At 39.1% G+C, this 16,734-nt stretch overlaps 1 protein-coding gene across 2 annotated transcripts; it reads left to right on the top strand.

Moving 5' to 3' along the window:
* Positions 1 to 394: 394 nt before the first annotated feature.
* On the top strand, positions 395 to 15,837 carry TMEM144 (transmembrane protein 144). Of its 2 annotated transcripts, none has more exons than XM_060246593.1 (11): positions 395 to 601; positions 1,404 to 1,526; positions 2,300 to 2,399; positions 3,208 to 3,288; positions 3,545 to 3,617; positions 5,967 to 6,052; positions 6,412 to 6,521; positions 7,293 to 7,412; positions 9,858 to 9,955; positions 12,578 to 12,631; positions 14,176 to 15,837. In XM_060246593.1, exons 1-11 carry the CDS (start codon positions 463 to 465, stop codon positions 14,257 to 14,259), a joined length of 1,068 nt encoding a protein of 355 aa, XP_060102576.1. In that variant the 5' UTR covers positions 395 to 462; the 3' UTR covers positions 14,260 to 15,837. The 2 variants fall into 2 exon arrangements, with proteins under 2 accessions (XP_060102576.1, XP_060102575.1); XM_060246592.1 differs by having other exon boundaries at positions 6,412 to 6,530.
* Positions 15,838 to 16,734: the final 897 nt, after the last annotated feature.

Here is a 16,734-nt window from a genome sequence, read left to right as displayed (position 1 = left end):
TATTATTATTATTATTATTATGAACTGCTCTTGAGAGAGCAACTCTGAGAGAACTTGTGACTAACCCAAGGTCACACCAGCAGCTGCATATGAGGAATGGGGCATCAAACCCCGTTTTCCGAATTAGAGTCTATTCTCTTATTTTGGTTTATTTATTGTCATGGTTTTCTGCATACCCGAGGAGTCCCACTGAGCAAATATCGTAGAGAGCATTGCTTTGTGTCTTATGGTGGGGAGGGGCAGTCAATTAGCTATTAAATAGAGCAGTATTCATAATACGTGCTACAGTAGACTGTGTAGGGGAATATATCAGTATTATTGTGATTGCCAGCATTGATTAGACAACAGTATTCGCCCAACAACACCATTTGTTTAACTCCTCTTTCTACTTCCAGAAGCTGCGAGGAGGAAACAGAGTTGGAGCCATTCCTGAAAGAAGCCGTGGCACTGCTAAGAACAGAGATGGCCAGCTGGCAAGGAAGCAACAGTTCCGTCAGCAGCAATGGGACAGATTTAACAATTGGATTCACCTCATCAGCAATTGCAGTTCTCTTATTTGGATCAAACTTTGTACCCATTAAGAAATTTGATACTGGTGACGGTAAACACTTTGTGTTAACTTAAATGCTCTTATTATTCATAGTCCATGTCATGTCATTTTCACATATTGACAAATGACAACTTGTTTCAAATAAATAAATTAAGTAGATAGGTTTCCTATGAACTCGTAATTAAAGAGTCATGATTAAAACTGAATAAAAATAAGTCAACATATCAGCAGACTTGAGTCACCCATATTTCCTAGATGTATTCCTAAGGCAGGAAGAAATCTTCCTTGCAAATGTAGTGCGTATAGGCTAGGAGCACATGCTGTGATTTGGGAGGTTAGTGGTTCAAACCTCATTTTAGCCATAAAAGACCTTAGGCAAGGCACTCATTCTCAACTTTAGTCACCAATCTTCAATTTGTTTCATATTTTAGCTTAAAAACTTTTATCTCACCTTTTTCCTAAAAAGAACTCCTTAATGAGAATGTAATAAGGATTACAGTGATAGTGTATGTGAAATTGATTGAAAACACTGTACAAGTGCTTCGTAGTGGTGTTCAGTTTAGGAGCCCTAAATCAAAGGACTAGCAATTTAATTCAGATTAATTTGTGAGATTCAATGGCCTTCTCTATTCCCTTAGTATTAATATTGGAACTGCAGCCTTAAAGGCACAAAAAACTTCCTGCAATTGAAATATGACAGCTCAGATTTGTAACGCAGCCAATCCTTACAAAATCATCACAAAATATCTTAGCACTTTATGTTACAGGCTTCAATTTGGTATCCTTTACTGTAGAATGATAATGTTGTGATATCAGTGAAGTTTCACTATTTGGGTTTTTTTGTGTGTTTTAGGGATGTTCTTCCAGTGGATTCTCTGCACTTCTATCTGGATTGTTTCATTAATCGTCAACCTTATTCAGAATTGCCCTAGATTTTGGCCTCTTGCTATGGTTGGGGGCTTTTTATGGGCTACAGGTAATGTTGAAGTAACCTTTGTTTTTGGAATATAACTAGATTCACACATGTAAATTTACAGATCACAGAGAGGTAGAACATCACACTGTAAAATATAATAATTAGACCTGAGACAGAAAATACATTATAAATGTTGTGATTAATTCTTGGATTTACCTTCCGACTACTGTGTAATTCAGTATGAGAAAATCTGCTTGAAGCATTTTATGACTTGGCTGTTGCATGCAGAAGGTGTATTCAGAATTATATCTTCCTAAAGATTGACACTGTTAGTACTTCCAGTTGTTTGCATGCTTTTGACTTGTGTTTATGGGTGTTAAATAGATATGATAGCCATTTCCCCCTCTGACTGAGATTCTGTGTTTTATTAACAGGGTGTTAGAATTTCAGCACAGCTGAAAATAAGAATGCCAAATCTAGTAATTATTTTATTTAAGTCACTGGGAGTTTATATGGAGCAGGTAGTTTTTGTACCAAATACAGATAGATATGTGGAAACTGCAATTATGAGTATTGTAATCAAAGACTTGAGTCTAACCCACTTTCCTGTTGTTGAAAGAGGAGAGAATCTACTTTGTCCATCCAAAAGACTGTTCTGGGGACCATGGAACCTGCATGGACAAAAAGCATGTAGGATAGAAGCTGCAGTAATTGGCTGAGTGAAAAACACAGCAGGATCCAATCCAAAGATGCTAACTGGTTATTTTTTGCCGAAATAATCATCAGTGTAATAATACATGACAGATTTTGCTTTTGTGTTTTTCATATTGCAGGCAGTGTAACAGTCGTCCCCATTGTTAAAACCATTGGGCTGGGCCTTGGGCTCTTAATCTGGGCTTCTTTTAATTTGCTAGCTGGCTGGGCAAGTTCAAGGTAAAACTGCTACATACCTAACTAGGTAGTAATGTATGTGTTTGTAATTATTTATTTACAACAAATAAATCAATTTTTTTATTAAAAGCATTTGTTTTAGTATTTGCTTACTTGTAATAATCTGTTCAACAGAAATATAGGATCCTAGTCACAGACTGTATCTCGAAAAGGACAGTGTAGAGCTGGAAAAAAGTATGGAAGAGAAAGCCAAGGAAGTAAGAGGTTGGAGCACCTTTCTTATGAGGAAGGGCTAAAAGTCTGGGATTTTAAGTCTACAAAAAAGATTGTAAAGGAGGAACATGGCAGATTCATAATGTTATGTGTAGTGTGGAGAAAGTAGATAGAACAGAGTTTTTTCTTCCTCTCCCTTGCCCGGTGAAATTGTTGGAAAATAGGTTCAAGACATACAGAATACGTAATTAAATTCCCTGCCAGTAGTGATAGCTATGAATGCAGGTGATTTTAAAAGGATGCTAGACAGATTCATGGAAGAGAGCCATGGTGAGTGAAGGAAACCTTCACATTCAGGGGCAGCAAACCTCTGAATACCAGTGCTAGAAGGCAACAACAGGGGAAGGCCTTGGTCTCTGTGCCCTGGTTGTTGCCCTGCAGAGCAAGGGATTGGCAGCTGTGTGAAACAGAATGTTGGACTAATGGACCACTGATTCATCAGGTTTCTTATAACCATTCCCAGAGACAGTCTGAATATCCCAGCCTGGCTTAGTTTTTCTCTTCCCTCTGTTATGCCAATTTAATTTCAAGAACTTTCAAAGAAGATTCTCTCTCTCTCTCTATGTGGTTGTAACAGGTTTGGTTGGTTTGGAATTGATCCCGAAATGGTAGCAAACCCAGTCTTAAACTATGTTGGAGCTGGACTTTCAGTGTTAAGGTATTTTTTTAAAAAACCTCCCTTTTTAAATAATTTTTAAAACATCATTAGATGAAATGGATGCAAAATAACAAATGCATATTGGTGTTTAGAGTCTGTATACTTGTGTATAAAAGATTTATTAATGCTTGGGAAGTATTTTATATATACTAAAATAATGTATTATGATTTGAGGAAATGATTTATGCTTGAAATATACTCTGCATAATTTTTATATATTTAATATATGTCATGAATATAGTACTTCCCTTTGCAGCACTATCCTGTTTTTTTTTGTAAAAACTGATGTTCAGAACTCATCAGAAAGCACTCCATTACTAAGAGAACATGTAAGTATTTCATTTTTGCTACTGCTTTAAAACAGTGAGTATATGCGTCTGCACTGAAAGACAGCACAAATACATGAATTATTCCACATCTTTTGTAGGCTTTGTGTTAACTCCTAGGAGGCCCCCAACTTCCCTGTTGCTCTGATTCAAATGAAGTTCTTCAGGGCTCAGTTCTGGGTCTGGTGTTTTTCTGGTTTTCATTGATTGTTCAGTGGAAATAGACAGTGGAAGAATAGGAAATAGGTTAGAGAAGAAAGCATCAGCAGAAATGGTTCTGCTAAAAATCCAATACAATCCAGTGTACATGAGTCAGGGGAAGCAAGAAAAGCAAATGTGTGTGAGAGAAATCTGGTAAAGCAGTTGAAAAGGATTGCTGGATAGCAAACTGGATTTGAGTCAATACTGTGACTCAAGAAACTGATGATATTTTGTGTTGAGGGCATCTTTTTATCCAATACTCCACAAACTTTTTGGTAATTTCTCTGGCAATTTAGAACCATAGAATCATAGAGTTGGAAGGGACTTCAAGGGTCATCTAGTCTAACCCTTCACAATGCAGGAAATTCACAAATACCTCCCCCTCCACACACACCCAGTGACCCCTGCTCCATGCCAGTAAGATGGCAAAACCCCTCCAAACTGGCCTGGAAGAAAATTGCTGCCTGACCCCAAAGTGGCGATCAGCATTTCCCTGGGTGTGTAACAAAGGGCCGCAAGAGCTGAGCACTGATGCAACCTTTCCTGCCCTCCTTCTCATGATCTAAGTTCACAGAATCAGCATTGCTGTCAGATGGCCTCTGTTTAAAAACCTCCCAAGAGCCCACCATCTCCCAAGGAAGCCTGTTCCACAGATGAGCCAGCCTAACTGTCAGGAAGTTCTCACAAGGATGTTCATCATAAGCAGCATCACCACTGAGAGAGAGCACATTAATCACCACTGAGAGCTCTTCTGCCTTGCCCATTGCCATCTCAAAACCTCTGTATGAATGTTGTTCACATATCATGTGACAACTGATCAAGTTTTGAGTGAACATGTGATGTACATGCATTTGTGAACTAGCTTCTGGAGCCTAGATTTCACTGCTGCTTCCCATTATTCAAGAGGTTATTTACAAATGGAGAATTCTTCATAGGAATATGAAAAGTCTAGAAGAAATTTGCAGTTAGTAAACTAGATAAGGCCACCTGCATTTTTAAGACCCTGTCTTTTCTCTGTATTTTGATTTCCACAAAAGTAAATGAAGATATGCTCACAGTACAATTCTTCTTATCCATTGAAGATAGGTAACAATGAATTTAAAGAATTTATATCCCAGCCACCAAGCCAGTTAACAATTAAAAGCAGAATATTATAAAATATGTATAAAATCAGTTAAATATCAAGAAAAACTTCCTAATTAGGAGATCAGAACAGCAATAGAAAGTTGGAGAAAATCTGCACAGGCACCAGCTGGGAATTCATTATTTATTTTTTATTTAAGTATGAACAGCATCAAAAAAGAAAAAACCATTATATGATGTTACATAACATAATAGCCAGAACTGATATAAGCTTAAGTTAGTAGTGTACCAAGCATCACTTGATATTAATTAAATAATGTCATAATATTTGGTATTAAACTAAATCATAGACTGCCCTATATGATAGCCAACCTGCACATTAATAATTTTAGGCAATAATTTGAGGGAATTATACAAGTGATAATATGATGAAATGTTATAAAATATTATCTGTTTCCTCCCCAGTTATTGGGTTAAGTAATAAACTTTACATTTATCTTGAAATTCTTTGATCGGTCTTCTATTTACACAATTCATTAATTCTTCTATTACATAGAATTTACATAAATTCTTCTGTTTACACAGTTCATTAATTCTTTTATCAGTCTTCTATTTACATAGTTCAGGAGCTCATTTGCATATTAGGCCACACCCCATGCTATCACCGGTTCGGTATAAGACAGCTTCATGTGTGTGTTCATGTGAAACATTGATTATACTTGGCTGCCGGGTCGGGTCAGCTGGAGCTCTGGGCCACCCAGGTGGAGCTCCACTCCTGTGGCTTCTGCAGAAAAAAAGCCCTGAATTTAGCCATTACTGCTACTTGACTAATTTAGCTTTCCTGCCCTCTTGGTATGGACACTCCGCTGCTTTCCATTTCATTGCAAATGTAAATCTGGCTGCTGTTATCATATATCTAAATTGCTCAGTTGGGAATTCTTGAGGAGTATTCTAAGTTGTAAGACTGTTTTTTCTGTCCCGAAGTATTGTTGTAATGTCTAGTAAAATGAACACATGATTTATTGTTTTCAGAAATTTTAATTTCAATTACTTTCATTTTATCACTAGTCAATCAATACTTCTGGACATAGGAATGAAAACCAGAATGATGTATCATGGGTAGACAGTCTTTCTCCACTGGGAAAGAGAATCGTGTAAGTTCTGTTTTTCTTTCTCTACCCTGCCTTAATACCACTGCATGTAAGGTTCTACAGTAAAAGCTTTGTTATCCAGCATGGTTATCCGAATTCTTGGGGCTTTTCTCAAGTTTGTAGAAATATCCGGTTTGTCTGTTTATGGCTCCAGTTTCTGAATTTAAGTATCCATACATGGGGCCACATTAAGAATTAGATATATTGATGCCATAATACTTTTCAGAGCTTTGACTTCTCTTTGCAGGCAGCAGTCCTTTGAATACCATTAACAGCTATTTTTTGTGGCAGCCTGCAAATCTGCAGGGAGCAGTTTAATTTGAGAAATGAATTTAGATTATTTTTGTATTTTTTTCTCTAAGAGGCTGTTCCCTGGCTGTGATAGCTGGAATACTGTATGGTTCTAGTTTTGTACCTGTGCTTTACATCAAGGATCATGGCAGAAGAAATGGAACGACATATACAGGAGCGAGTCAGTTTGGTAAAGGCAGATGAGATATTTCTAAATGTAATGTATACAAGGGGGTTGTGGTAATTTATAGGGAAGGAAAGGGGCAAAGAAGAGGAAAAGTGGAAATCCTCCATATCTTCCTTTGCTTCCTGCACCCTGCATGCCTCTGCCAGTATGCCCCACTGCATGCAGTTGACTTGTAGAAACTCTCAGAAATTCTGTATGCCCAAAATGTCCTTCAGTATATTGATTGGTGGAGCAGTTGTCTCAGAAAGTGGCTTCCATAGTGGTGACTGATAAACAGATCATAGCACCATGACCTAGAAGCTCCCTGTATTGTGGTCTAGAAGCTCCATGTATTGAGCAAGTCTTCTGTAGCAGATTTCTGGTTACAGAATGTATATTAATGATGATTTTTATAAAGGATATGGAAAGATTTATTTTTATTTATCAAATTTATATCCTGTTCCCTCTTTGCTGAACAGGACTACAACTGATGACACTTTGAGATCAAAGTATAATGAGATAATCTATAATAGTATTTTATACACGAGTTGATGTATGTATGATTCAACCCACATCTTTATTTAACAAAATCCCAGGAGGCTTTAAATTTGTATATTTAGGGTGTGAGCTTGTTCCAACAATGTGATCATGTTTTCTAGAAAGCCACAAGGTTGTATTCTTTGTGTATTTCTTTGGTGAATTTCTTTGTGTAATTCTTTGGTGAATTCTTGAAATATATTTTGTTTACTACTTACGTAACGTGTCAAATCTGCATTTCTGTTTCAGATTTAGATTATGTTTTTGCACACTTTAGTGGCATCTTTCTTACAAGTACCATTTACTTTTTGATCTACTGTGCAGCAATGAAAAATCACCCTAAAGTGTATCCTGAAGCCATAATCCCAGGTATAATGCTGAAATACATATTGTTATTGAAATTGCAACTTTCTACAACATATACTGCTCTATGAGTGTACTAAAGTTTTAACTGGTTTGAATGAAATCTCCAAACTTGTCATTTTGTACCCAGTTAGTTTACATAAATCACTCTGAAGCCAGAGCTCTTTGAAACCAAAAACATTTATGGAAATTATTGGCACATAGTGTTTTGTATTTATACATAAACATACTGATAGATCTGGAAGGATACGTTCATAGGCTCATTCAACACGGATTGTGCCCATATTTTCATAGCTATATGAAATATTGGATATAGAAAAAGTTGTTGTGGGATGAGCTCAGCTACATCCTCCATTGCTTCCTTTGTTCCTCAGTAGACATTGCCTCTGAATCCAGTACTGATTGCCTCTTCCTCTTCACCTTTCCTTCCCTGCTTCAGGCAGGATCCTTGTTGTCTCTTTCCCCTCAAAGCAGATTCTTTATTTAGCTGATTAAAGATTTGTTTAGTGCCCACTCCCATTTTACATGAAATTTTTAATGTTTGAAGAACTGCCTGAGAAGAGGGGCTGATTGATGTAAGCATCAGCCTATCAGTGCTGTGCACAAACTAGAGCAGGGGTGGCCAAACTGTGACTCTGGAGCTACATATGGCTCTTTCACACATATTGTGTGGCTCTTGAAGCCCCCACCACCCTGTCGGATGGCTTGGAGAAATCATTTATCTCTTTGAATCACTTCTCCAAGTCAGCTCCAGCCCTCTCCACTGCCCCTATTTTCCTACCTTCCTTCCCTTCCTCCTGTCTTGCAGCTCTCAAACATCTGACGTTTGTTCTTTGTGGCTCTTACGGTAAACAAGTTTGGCCACCCCTGGACTAGAGAAACATGTTTCCTTTAACTTGGTGTGGGTAATTATTTATTTAAATTAATTTATTAAAACGTATCACTCTTTTTCACCTTGGTTCAAGATAGCTTACAATACATACTTAAACATCAGACAACAATAAAACCTCACCCCACACATCCACACTTTCGGGGTTGGGACTGGGAGGCCTGGTTCTGTAGTGGTTTCGGTCCCTCCTCAAGGGTAGGTTTCACAGTGTGGTGCTGGGGACTGCTGCTCTGCCCCTTGGCCTCTGGCCTTCAGGATCCTTGAAAGTGCTGTCTTGTCCCCCATGTTTTTCAAAATCTACATAAAGCTGCTGGGAGAGGTCATCTGGAGATTTGGGCTGAGTTGCCTATGCAGATAACAGCTCTATTATGTGCTTCCTGCAGATCCCAGGAAGGCTGCTGATGCTCTGAGGAGATGTTTGGAGGCAGACTTAGGGTGGATGAAGGCTAGCAAACAAACTCAATTCTAACAAAATGGAGGTGCTATTGGGGGGAAGGGGGTTTGACCTAGGAATTACTTGTTCTAGATAGGGTTGCATTCCCCCTTAGAAGAACAGGTTTGTAGCTTGGGGGTGCTGTCTGTTGGACAAAGAGGTGGCAGTGGTGCCTTTCAGCAGCTTCCACTGGTGAGCCAGCTGTGACTCACTCTGGGTGGGAAGGGTTTTGCTGCTTTGGCGCATACCCTGGTAGCATCTAGGTTAGACTACTGCTGTGTGCTCTGTGTGGGGCTGCCCTTCAGGACTGTATGGAAGCTACAGTTGTACAGTTGGTACAAAATCTGAGGCCAGGATCATGACTGGAATGGTTTGTGAGGACCATTTCACTCCAGTCTTGTTCCCTCTACTCTTAGTTTGCATCCAGTCGCCATTCAAGGTGCTTGTGTTGATCTTTAAAGTTCTATATGCCTTGGGGCCAGTATACCTTCTTCAGTGTGAACCTACCTGTTCACTCCAATAATCTTCAGAGACTGTGCTTTGTGTCCCCACTTTGTGCCCCCACAAAGAGACTGTGCTTTGTGTTGATCTTTAAAGTTCTATATGCCTTGGGGCCAGTATACCTTCTTCAGTGTGAACCTACCTGTTCACTCCAATAATCTTCAGAGACTGTGCTTTGTGTCCCCACCACCTGAGGCTGGCAATCTGAGAAACGGCCTTTTTGCAGCCATGGTGTCAAAACATGGAAACTCCCTCCCCAGGGAGATTTGTCTGTCTTCCTCTATTGCTGCCTTCTGCCAGCAAGTAAAGACTTTTTTGTTTGGTTTACTGTACTCTCAGTCTTTCCTCTCCGGTTTTGGTATTATTTTGCCTTAGGGGCCATACTTGGGTGGAAAGGCTGCATAGAAATGCTTTAAATAAATAAACTCCCAAACATTTGTGATTTCCCCCAATTTGGCAGCTATTTCCTGTTGGCATCCACTACCCTTTCTCAGAATTTCAGAAGTGCCAACGAATCCCCAACACTATTAAGACTGTATTATTTTTTAATGTGATTAGTATTTAGCTACATAGTGTGCATAGCATAAATGGTAGATATATTGTATAACGTATTCACATCTGTTGTTAGGATTTGTTTCTGGCTTATTGTGGGCAATAGCCAATTGCTGTTGGTTCCTAGCAAATCATTACCTCAGTGCTGTGGTCAGTTTTCCAATAATCACTTCGGTAAGTACTTATAAAATACATTTTATGAAATAATATGGTAAAAAAAATATTTAAAAAAAGTGGGGCACCTTTCACTTACTGAACTGCCTTTGCTTTCGAAGTTTTGCAGGCAGCGTTAAGGAACTCATCCCAGTTAGTCCTTTTCATTTTCCTTTTAACAGAATGTAGTTTCATCTCAAACACTGAATTCCAATTTGACTGAAATCTCCCTGCTTAAACAAAACAGATGGTGCATGCCAGAATGTTTGATTGTGTGTAAAGGAGATTCCAAGGCCACTGGTGTGCTTTGGGATCATAAATGGAGAGAGAAGAATGACTATGAAACCTATTATACCTTTTTCCCACTTCCAGCTACTTGTGTAGGGGGTTGTGAATTGGGGTGTATATGTATTGTCTTTGTGCCCAAATTCATACACCTTTGGTCACCAGGAGCAAAAGAAGGCAAGTCTTCCTTTTTGTCTGAAGTCACCATGGTGAGAGTTTCAGGAAGAAGTCTTTTTTCTTGGGGGCAGTTTGGAGACAAAAGAAAATCTGAAGTGGTCACAGGCAGGAGAATTGTAGTAATTTGAGCAGGCAGAAGGGTCAAATTATTATCTTTATCTTCCCCTTTTCTCCTGGAAAAGGAATAAAACAAGTCTTTCACTCCTTCCTCTTCCATACACAGTTCATCACAGGGTCCTATACTTGTCCACGTCCTGTTGATGTATATCAGGGTGGCCAAACTTTCTTAATGTAAGAACCACATAGAATAAACTTCAGATGTTTGAGAGCCGCAAGACATGAACATCAGATGAGGGAGGAAGGAAGGAAAATAGATGGGGAAGGGAGGAGAGAGGGAGAGGTGGAAAGAAAGCCACTCTCTAAGCTGGCTGACCAGGCAGTGGGCACTTCAGTAGCCACACAGTATCTTGAGCCACATTCTGGCACTTCTGTTGTATACAGTACAGGAAATTATAAGTTTCAAAGCTGCCTGGATGGCCATTGTTTGTCAGGTGACATGCTATCTTCCTCCAAAGAAAAATAGAAGCTACTTTGAACCACATTGAGATCTAGTGTGCTGGTGTAACTGAGGTCACGCCTGGCAGTAGAGAAGTTTCAATAAGTATGCTGACTTTGGATGTCACAGTACTAAAAATAGGGAGCTTTTTCTCTCTTTTATGGTGACTGCCTATGATGTGCCATGGTTCTGAGCAACTGAAATGGGAAAGCCTTGAAAAGCAGTTTGAGAATGAAAGGAAAAAGAAAAGGAATGAGGAACGAAGCAATTTTCATAATAATGACTTATTTTGAATATTGTGCAACCAGGTAGGTTGCAATGATAAGCTATGGATATGTCCTATTCTTCTGAAACTGGTCTGTTTATGCCACCAAGGATTTCTAGGAAGTTATTTTGTGGTCTGTATAAACAAGTAACAATATTGCAAAAGTTATGGTGCTGGGTCGTGGGGGCTTTTTCAGGATATAATCTAGAGCAAATCTGCAGTAAATGCCTAAGCAGGTATCGGATGAAGTTTGAAGTTTAGTGGTCAAGGAGAGCAATCCTTAGCATGCCTACTCAAGACCCATTGGGGGGTTTACTCCCAGGAAAGTGTTTTGATGGATTGGATCCATGATTTAGTATGGACACTTGATTTAGTATGGACAGAAATCACAGGGGAGTCGTATGGGAAGATCTGAAGTAGCACAAGGGTTCATTATATTTTAGGAAAGGAAGCTGAAATTTGCTAATGTAGTTTTTGTTGAACTATGTTAAAATCTGAGACTGACCCCAAGAACATGTACTTGACAACATGCATTGAGAGATGAAAGGCAGCCTCACTACTCTGACTTACATAAATAACCCAAGTTGGCTCTCAGTGGAGAGTTTTGGGTATGCTTGCAAGTTCAATGTAATTATTTTATTTAGAGACCTAGTGTAGTTTAGTGTTCAGAGTGCTGGACTAGAAACAAAGAAACTCAGATTCAGATCCCCACTTTGGCATGAAACTTGCTGGGTAACCTTAGGCTACTAATTCTCTCTTATGTTCTAGGGGCTTTTTAGCCCTCTTTGGCATCTGAAGGCAAAGAAAGTTAAAAAAATAAATAAAAATTCACACATCTTAAGGGGAATGGGCAACACAAAGAATTGGATCAAAACGTGTTTTAGAAAATGTGGATTGAGGCTCCATTATCTGCAGGAGGACAGAATTTTACCCTCAAGGTGTGTGAGACTTTTAAAATATCAGAAGCCAAAGCAAGCTGAAGGTTCCGTGTGAAGTGGACCTTAGTCTTTTCTGCCTCAGAAAACTGTTGAGAATGAAATGTTTGAGAGAAGAACCACACTTCTTCCCCTAATCTCCTTGGAGGAAGGGCAGGATAAAAATAGATAATGTAGAGCCTGTTGACCCATGTGAAATAATGAGACTATTTTACTATTGACCTTTAGGAAGTATTAAGCCTATTGCTGGAAATGATTATCCAACTGCAGGTCTTACTTTCTTCAGAGGGTTCCCTTTTCCTTTTTTCCTGTCATGATTAGGAGTAACAGTGTACCACATAGTTACATGAATGCAAGACTAAATGCAAATTATTCAACCCATTAACAAATTATATGTATTTATTATATATACACTTGTTATTCAGGGCCCTGGCTTTATAGCTGCAATGTGGGGAGTCCTGGTTTTTAAAGAAATAAAGGTAAGATCTGCAACAGTCCAACTCTTATAGCTGTAGCTCCAGAGAGAGTTGAGCGTTTCTCTTTATAGGCCAGTGTTGTAGTGGCTAGAATGCTGGGCTGGGATCTGGAAGACCCTGGTTCAGATATCCACTCACAGAAGCTTTCTGGTTAACCTTGGGCTGGTTTCTCTCTTAGTCTGACCTACCTCATAGGATTTTGGTTGTGTGGATAAAAGAGTGGTGGGAGAAATGAAGTAAACCCCCTATGGGTCCCCATTAGGGAAAAAATAAAGGTATAAATATCTAAATAAATAAATATCTAGTGCTTAGTGTACTTTGCTTTCAGTTGCTGCCACAGAGTACAGGATGATTTAAACAAGTGGAAGAAAGAGACACATTGATGAGTTATACCATTTTCCTTGTGTAAAATCCAGAAGCTTAACTTTTATACCTTCTCCACATGGAGTGCAAGTTCAGAAGAACTGAATGTTCCAAACAGTGGTGTTCATCTCTCCCAGATTTCAGTTTTTGAAGGCTTAGGGCAGAACTACACATCACATATAAGAAAGCTGCCAACTGTGACTTCTACAGAATTGATCTAAAGGGGATTAGCCAGCTACATAATGTATAGGTCTATCAATGACTTCATGTTATATAGGTCTATAAATGACTTAAGAGTCTTAAGGGCTAAATGGGACCTTCATCTTCAGAGGCAATTGAATGGCAGTTGCTGGAAGAGACAATGGAGGGAAGCTTTGGCCTTTAGTCTGTACTTCTTTTATGGCATCTGGTCAGCTACTGTGAGAAACTGGCTCCTGGACTAGATAGACCATTGAGCTGGTCTAGCAGGATTCTTTATATATCTTTATAGAGGGAAAAGGGCAGTTTGGAATTTTAAAAAGTCATCGGGGGAGAAACTGTTTAACCCTTACATCGCCCCCTTAGATTCTTTCATCCAAGCCTCATCTCCCTTTGCCATGGAGTCCCAGGAGTTAGTTTGCAAAGGCAGAAACTGATCTGGAGCCCCTGGGGAGTGGTGTTCTGATGGAACAGTGGCCTTCAGGGGATGGTTAAGTATTTCTTTGCTCCCTCACACTTCTTCCCCCTTTCCCAGAGCTTCTTTCTGTTCAGACAAGCAGCTGCTGGCATAGTTCTTCCACTAAACAGAGATAATCACCAGCAGTGCCATCCTTGGCAGAGTTACACTCTTCTAAACCCATTGACTTCAATGGACTTAGAAGGGGGTAACTCTGCTTAGGATGGCACTGCAAAGCACTTAAAAGGCTTGCTATGTTATACTCCCATTTTCCTAATGTTTGTGTATTTTTGGCAGTATCAAGCATGTTAGTTTTTATGAATCAATGTGTAAAACCAGATTTTTCAGGCAGATCTGGTGGTTTCACTGCATTAGCTAGCTACCAATATTATATAGTGTTCCTGGAAACACATATATTGCAATAGATTTACTGATCTAAAATGTACTGTAAAACCCCCAAATTATTCATGTTTTCTAGAAAATAATGTTGTTCTTCTCCCCTCCCCTCTGTGTTTCTTTTTCTACTCAGGGCCTGAAAAATTACATTTTACTCTCAATAGCCTTTTGCATTATTTTGGCTGGGTCACTATCAACAGCTTTTTCTAAAGTCTGAAAACCATCATTTGAACCAACAGATGGCAGCACTAGTAAAGACATTTAAGATATGCTGGAAGACTGTATATTTTCTTGGATCACAAATACCATCACTTTCACCAGTGAGGTAGCCTGTAAATCAAGAATTTTCTGCACTAAATGCAGATCCTTTCTCTGTGTTTGGAGAAATAAGAGGAAATCTTTTAATGCTTAAAGGTTGGGCTATCATGGAATGAAATCTGACTCAGAATGATTCTCTAAAGTGATGTTGGTTAATTATTTGGGGATGAGTGCTTATTGTTCACTTTGCAAGGAAGTAGAATCTACCGTATGTTATTGCATATGACATCTTTATTTTTCATACTTACAGAGGGCTTCTTACCAATTATTGCTGTCACTGTACTGATAGTTTTTCCGATACCTGGATTGGAGGCTGCTTCCAGTTCCCTTGAGTTTGAGGATTGCTTTCAGAACAGGAGCTCACAACGTGGTTCTTTGAATCATAGCCATAATCTGCAGTCCGTGTTAAACAACAATTCCTTCGTGCAGGAGCACATTACTAAGAGCAAGCAGCGCATTTGCCAAAGGCCCATAGTACAGTGATAGAACACACTGGTTCGGGCCAAAATAGCTTTTTCACTCCATTGTGCTCATTTATCTTTCTTACTACAGCTTCCATCTCACATGGCTTTTTTTTCCCATGCAAATCTCATGTTCCCACCATATAGGGTTGCCAGTTCTGGGTTGGGAAATACCTGAAGATTTTGGGGGTGGAGTCTAGGGAAGGTGGGATTTGAGGAGGGGAGGGACTTTTAGCAGAGTATAAAGCTATAGAATCCACCCTCTGAAACAGCTGTTTTCTCCAGGGAAACCAGTCTTGGTCATCTGGAGATCAACTGTAATAGTGGGAGATCTCCAGGAGCCTCCTGGAGGTTGACAGCCCTAACACCATAGCCTTTTAGCAGTTAAAATTGGACCTCTCATTCCCTTTTCATCAATGGAAAAGCTGGTTGAGTCCAGCCAACGCTTTGTAATCCTAAAGTCCCAGGTTTAGTGTTTCATATGTCCAATTACAGGATTTCTGGTAGCAGGGTTGGGAAATACTTTAAAGTGCTGCAAGTCATACTGGGAACAATCAGCCTTTTATTTCAGCATAATGAAGCTTCATCTGATGTTAGTATACCCCCATTACTAAAATGGGACAGCAGTTCTACATCTTCCTTTTCCTACCTATAAAATAGCCATAGGCATATGCAGTGCTCATGGACTATGGTATCAGTTCTCTTTTAAGAGCACGTCTACTTAATCTTTTCTTTTATAATGTATGATTTTAATGTGAATTTTGTCGCTATTGTATGTTAATGTCCATTTTTTCTTTAGGTTAAGGTCATTTATGTGATTTGTTTAGTTGAACTTTGATCAAGAGCATTGTTGTATAAGCTGTTTTAATTTAATGGATTTCTTGTTTGAGAGAGAATTTTGCACAATCAATTAAAATTTTATATATATATATTGAGAAGCCTGAGGTGCTCCCTGTAAAAACTGGATTTTTTCATGTATCCTAGAATTAAAAATCCATAAATTTGATTGCTAAAAATATCTCGTAAGTTGACTGACTGTATGAATTTGTTGAGTGCACCTGATTTGGATGTTAAATTGTGAGTTTACTTAAGACCATTTCCCCCCTAGAAGATTAGGAATAGCCATTTAATAAGACATCTTAAATTTTATATGCACATATTTCACAAGTGGACTGAATTCTAGAAAAGATGGTGAGAGGACAGAAACAGGCACCTTCACAAATGCTAAGAAAGCGATATGTAATATAAAGATGGGGGGGAGGTATTTCATGCTTCTGGATCAATTTCTTCAGTGGGATGCTACTGAAATGGAGAGGAAACCAGCACTTCTAATCTTGCAGAGCTTTACAGAAGGCCTGTGCAGAATATTCCCTTATGAGGGATGCACAGAATCTACAAAGTAGATCTTATGCTTAGAAGAAGATAAGGATATTAGATTTATATCCCGCCCTATACTCTGAATCTCAGAGCAGTCACAATCTCCTTTTACCTCCCCCCAACAACAGACACCCTGTGAGGTAGGTGGGGCTGAGAGAGCTCTTACAGCAGCTGCCCTTTCAAGGACAACTACAAAAGCTATGGCTGATCCAAGGCCATTGCAGCAGGTGCAAGTGGAGGAGTGGGGAATCAAACCCAGATAAGAGTCTACAAACTTACTAACTAGTATGTGTGCATAGAATTGCATTTGTGGGGTATAGTCCTGCTAGACAGCTCTTGAACCTAGTGGGACTGACCTCCAAGTAAGGATGGTTCATATAGGGGAGCAAAATAAAAGTTTTGTCCTGCCCTGGAGGACTAATGGATATTGGCCCTGATAAATGATCACATGTAAAAGCAGCATGGTGTGGAAGAGGATGCACATACCACTAAAGTGAATTTTTTAAAATGCAAGTAAGATGCATATCCATGTTTAG

The sequence above is a fragment of the Heteronotia binoei genome, chromosome 9, assembly GCF_032191835.1.
Source record: "Heteronotia binoei isolate CCM8104 ecotype False Entrance Well chromosome 9, APGP_CSIRO_Hbin_v1, whole genome shotgun sequence".
Taxonomy (NCBI): Eukaryota; Metazoa; Chordata; class Lepidosauria; order Squamata; family Gekkonidae; genus Heteronotia; species Heteronotia binoei.
The sequence above is the reverse complement of the archived record's forward strand: the minus strand, read 5'-3'. Positions and strand labels throughout refer to the sequence as shown.

Bases quoted from the DNA above. Each gene is read 5' to 3' on its own strand.
- TMEM144 (XM_060246592.1), top strand. From the start codon at position 463: ATGGCCAGCTGGCAAGGAAGCAACAGTTCCGTCAGCAGCAATGGGACA. The intron at 3,289-3,544 runs GTATTTTTTTAA...TTCCCTTTGCAG, and splicing joins GCTGGACTTTCAGTGTTAAG to CACTATCCTGTTTTTTTTTG. The intron at 6,531-7,292 runs GTAAAGGCAGAT...TTTCTGTTTCAG, and splicing joins TACAGGAGCGAGTCAGTTTG to ATTTAGATTATGTTTTTGCA.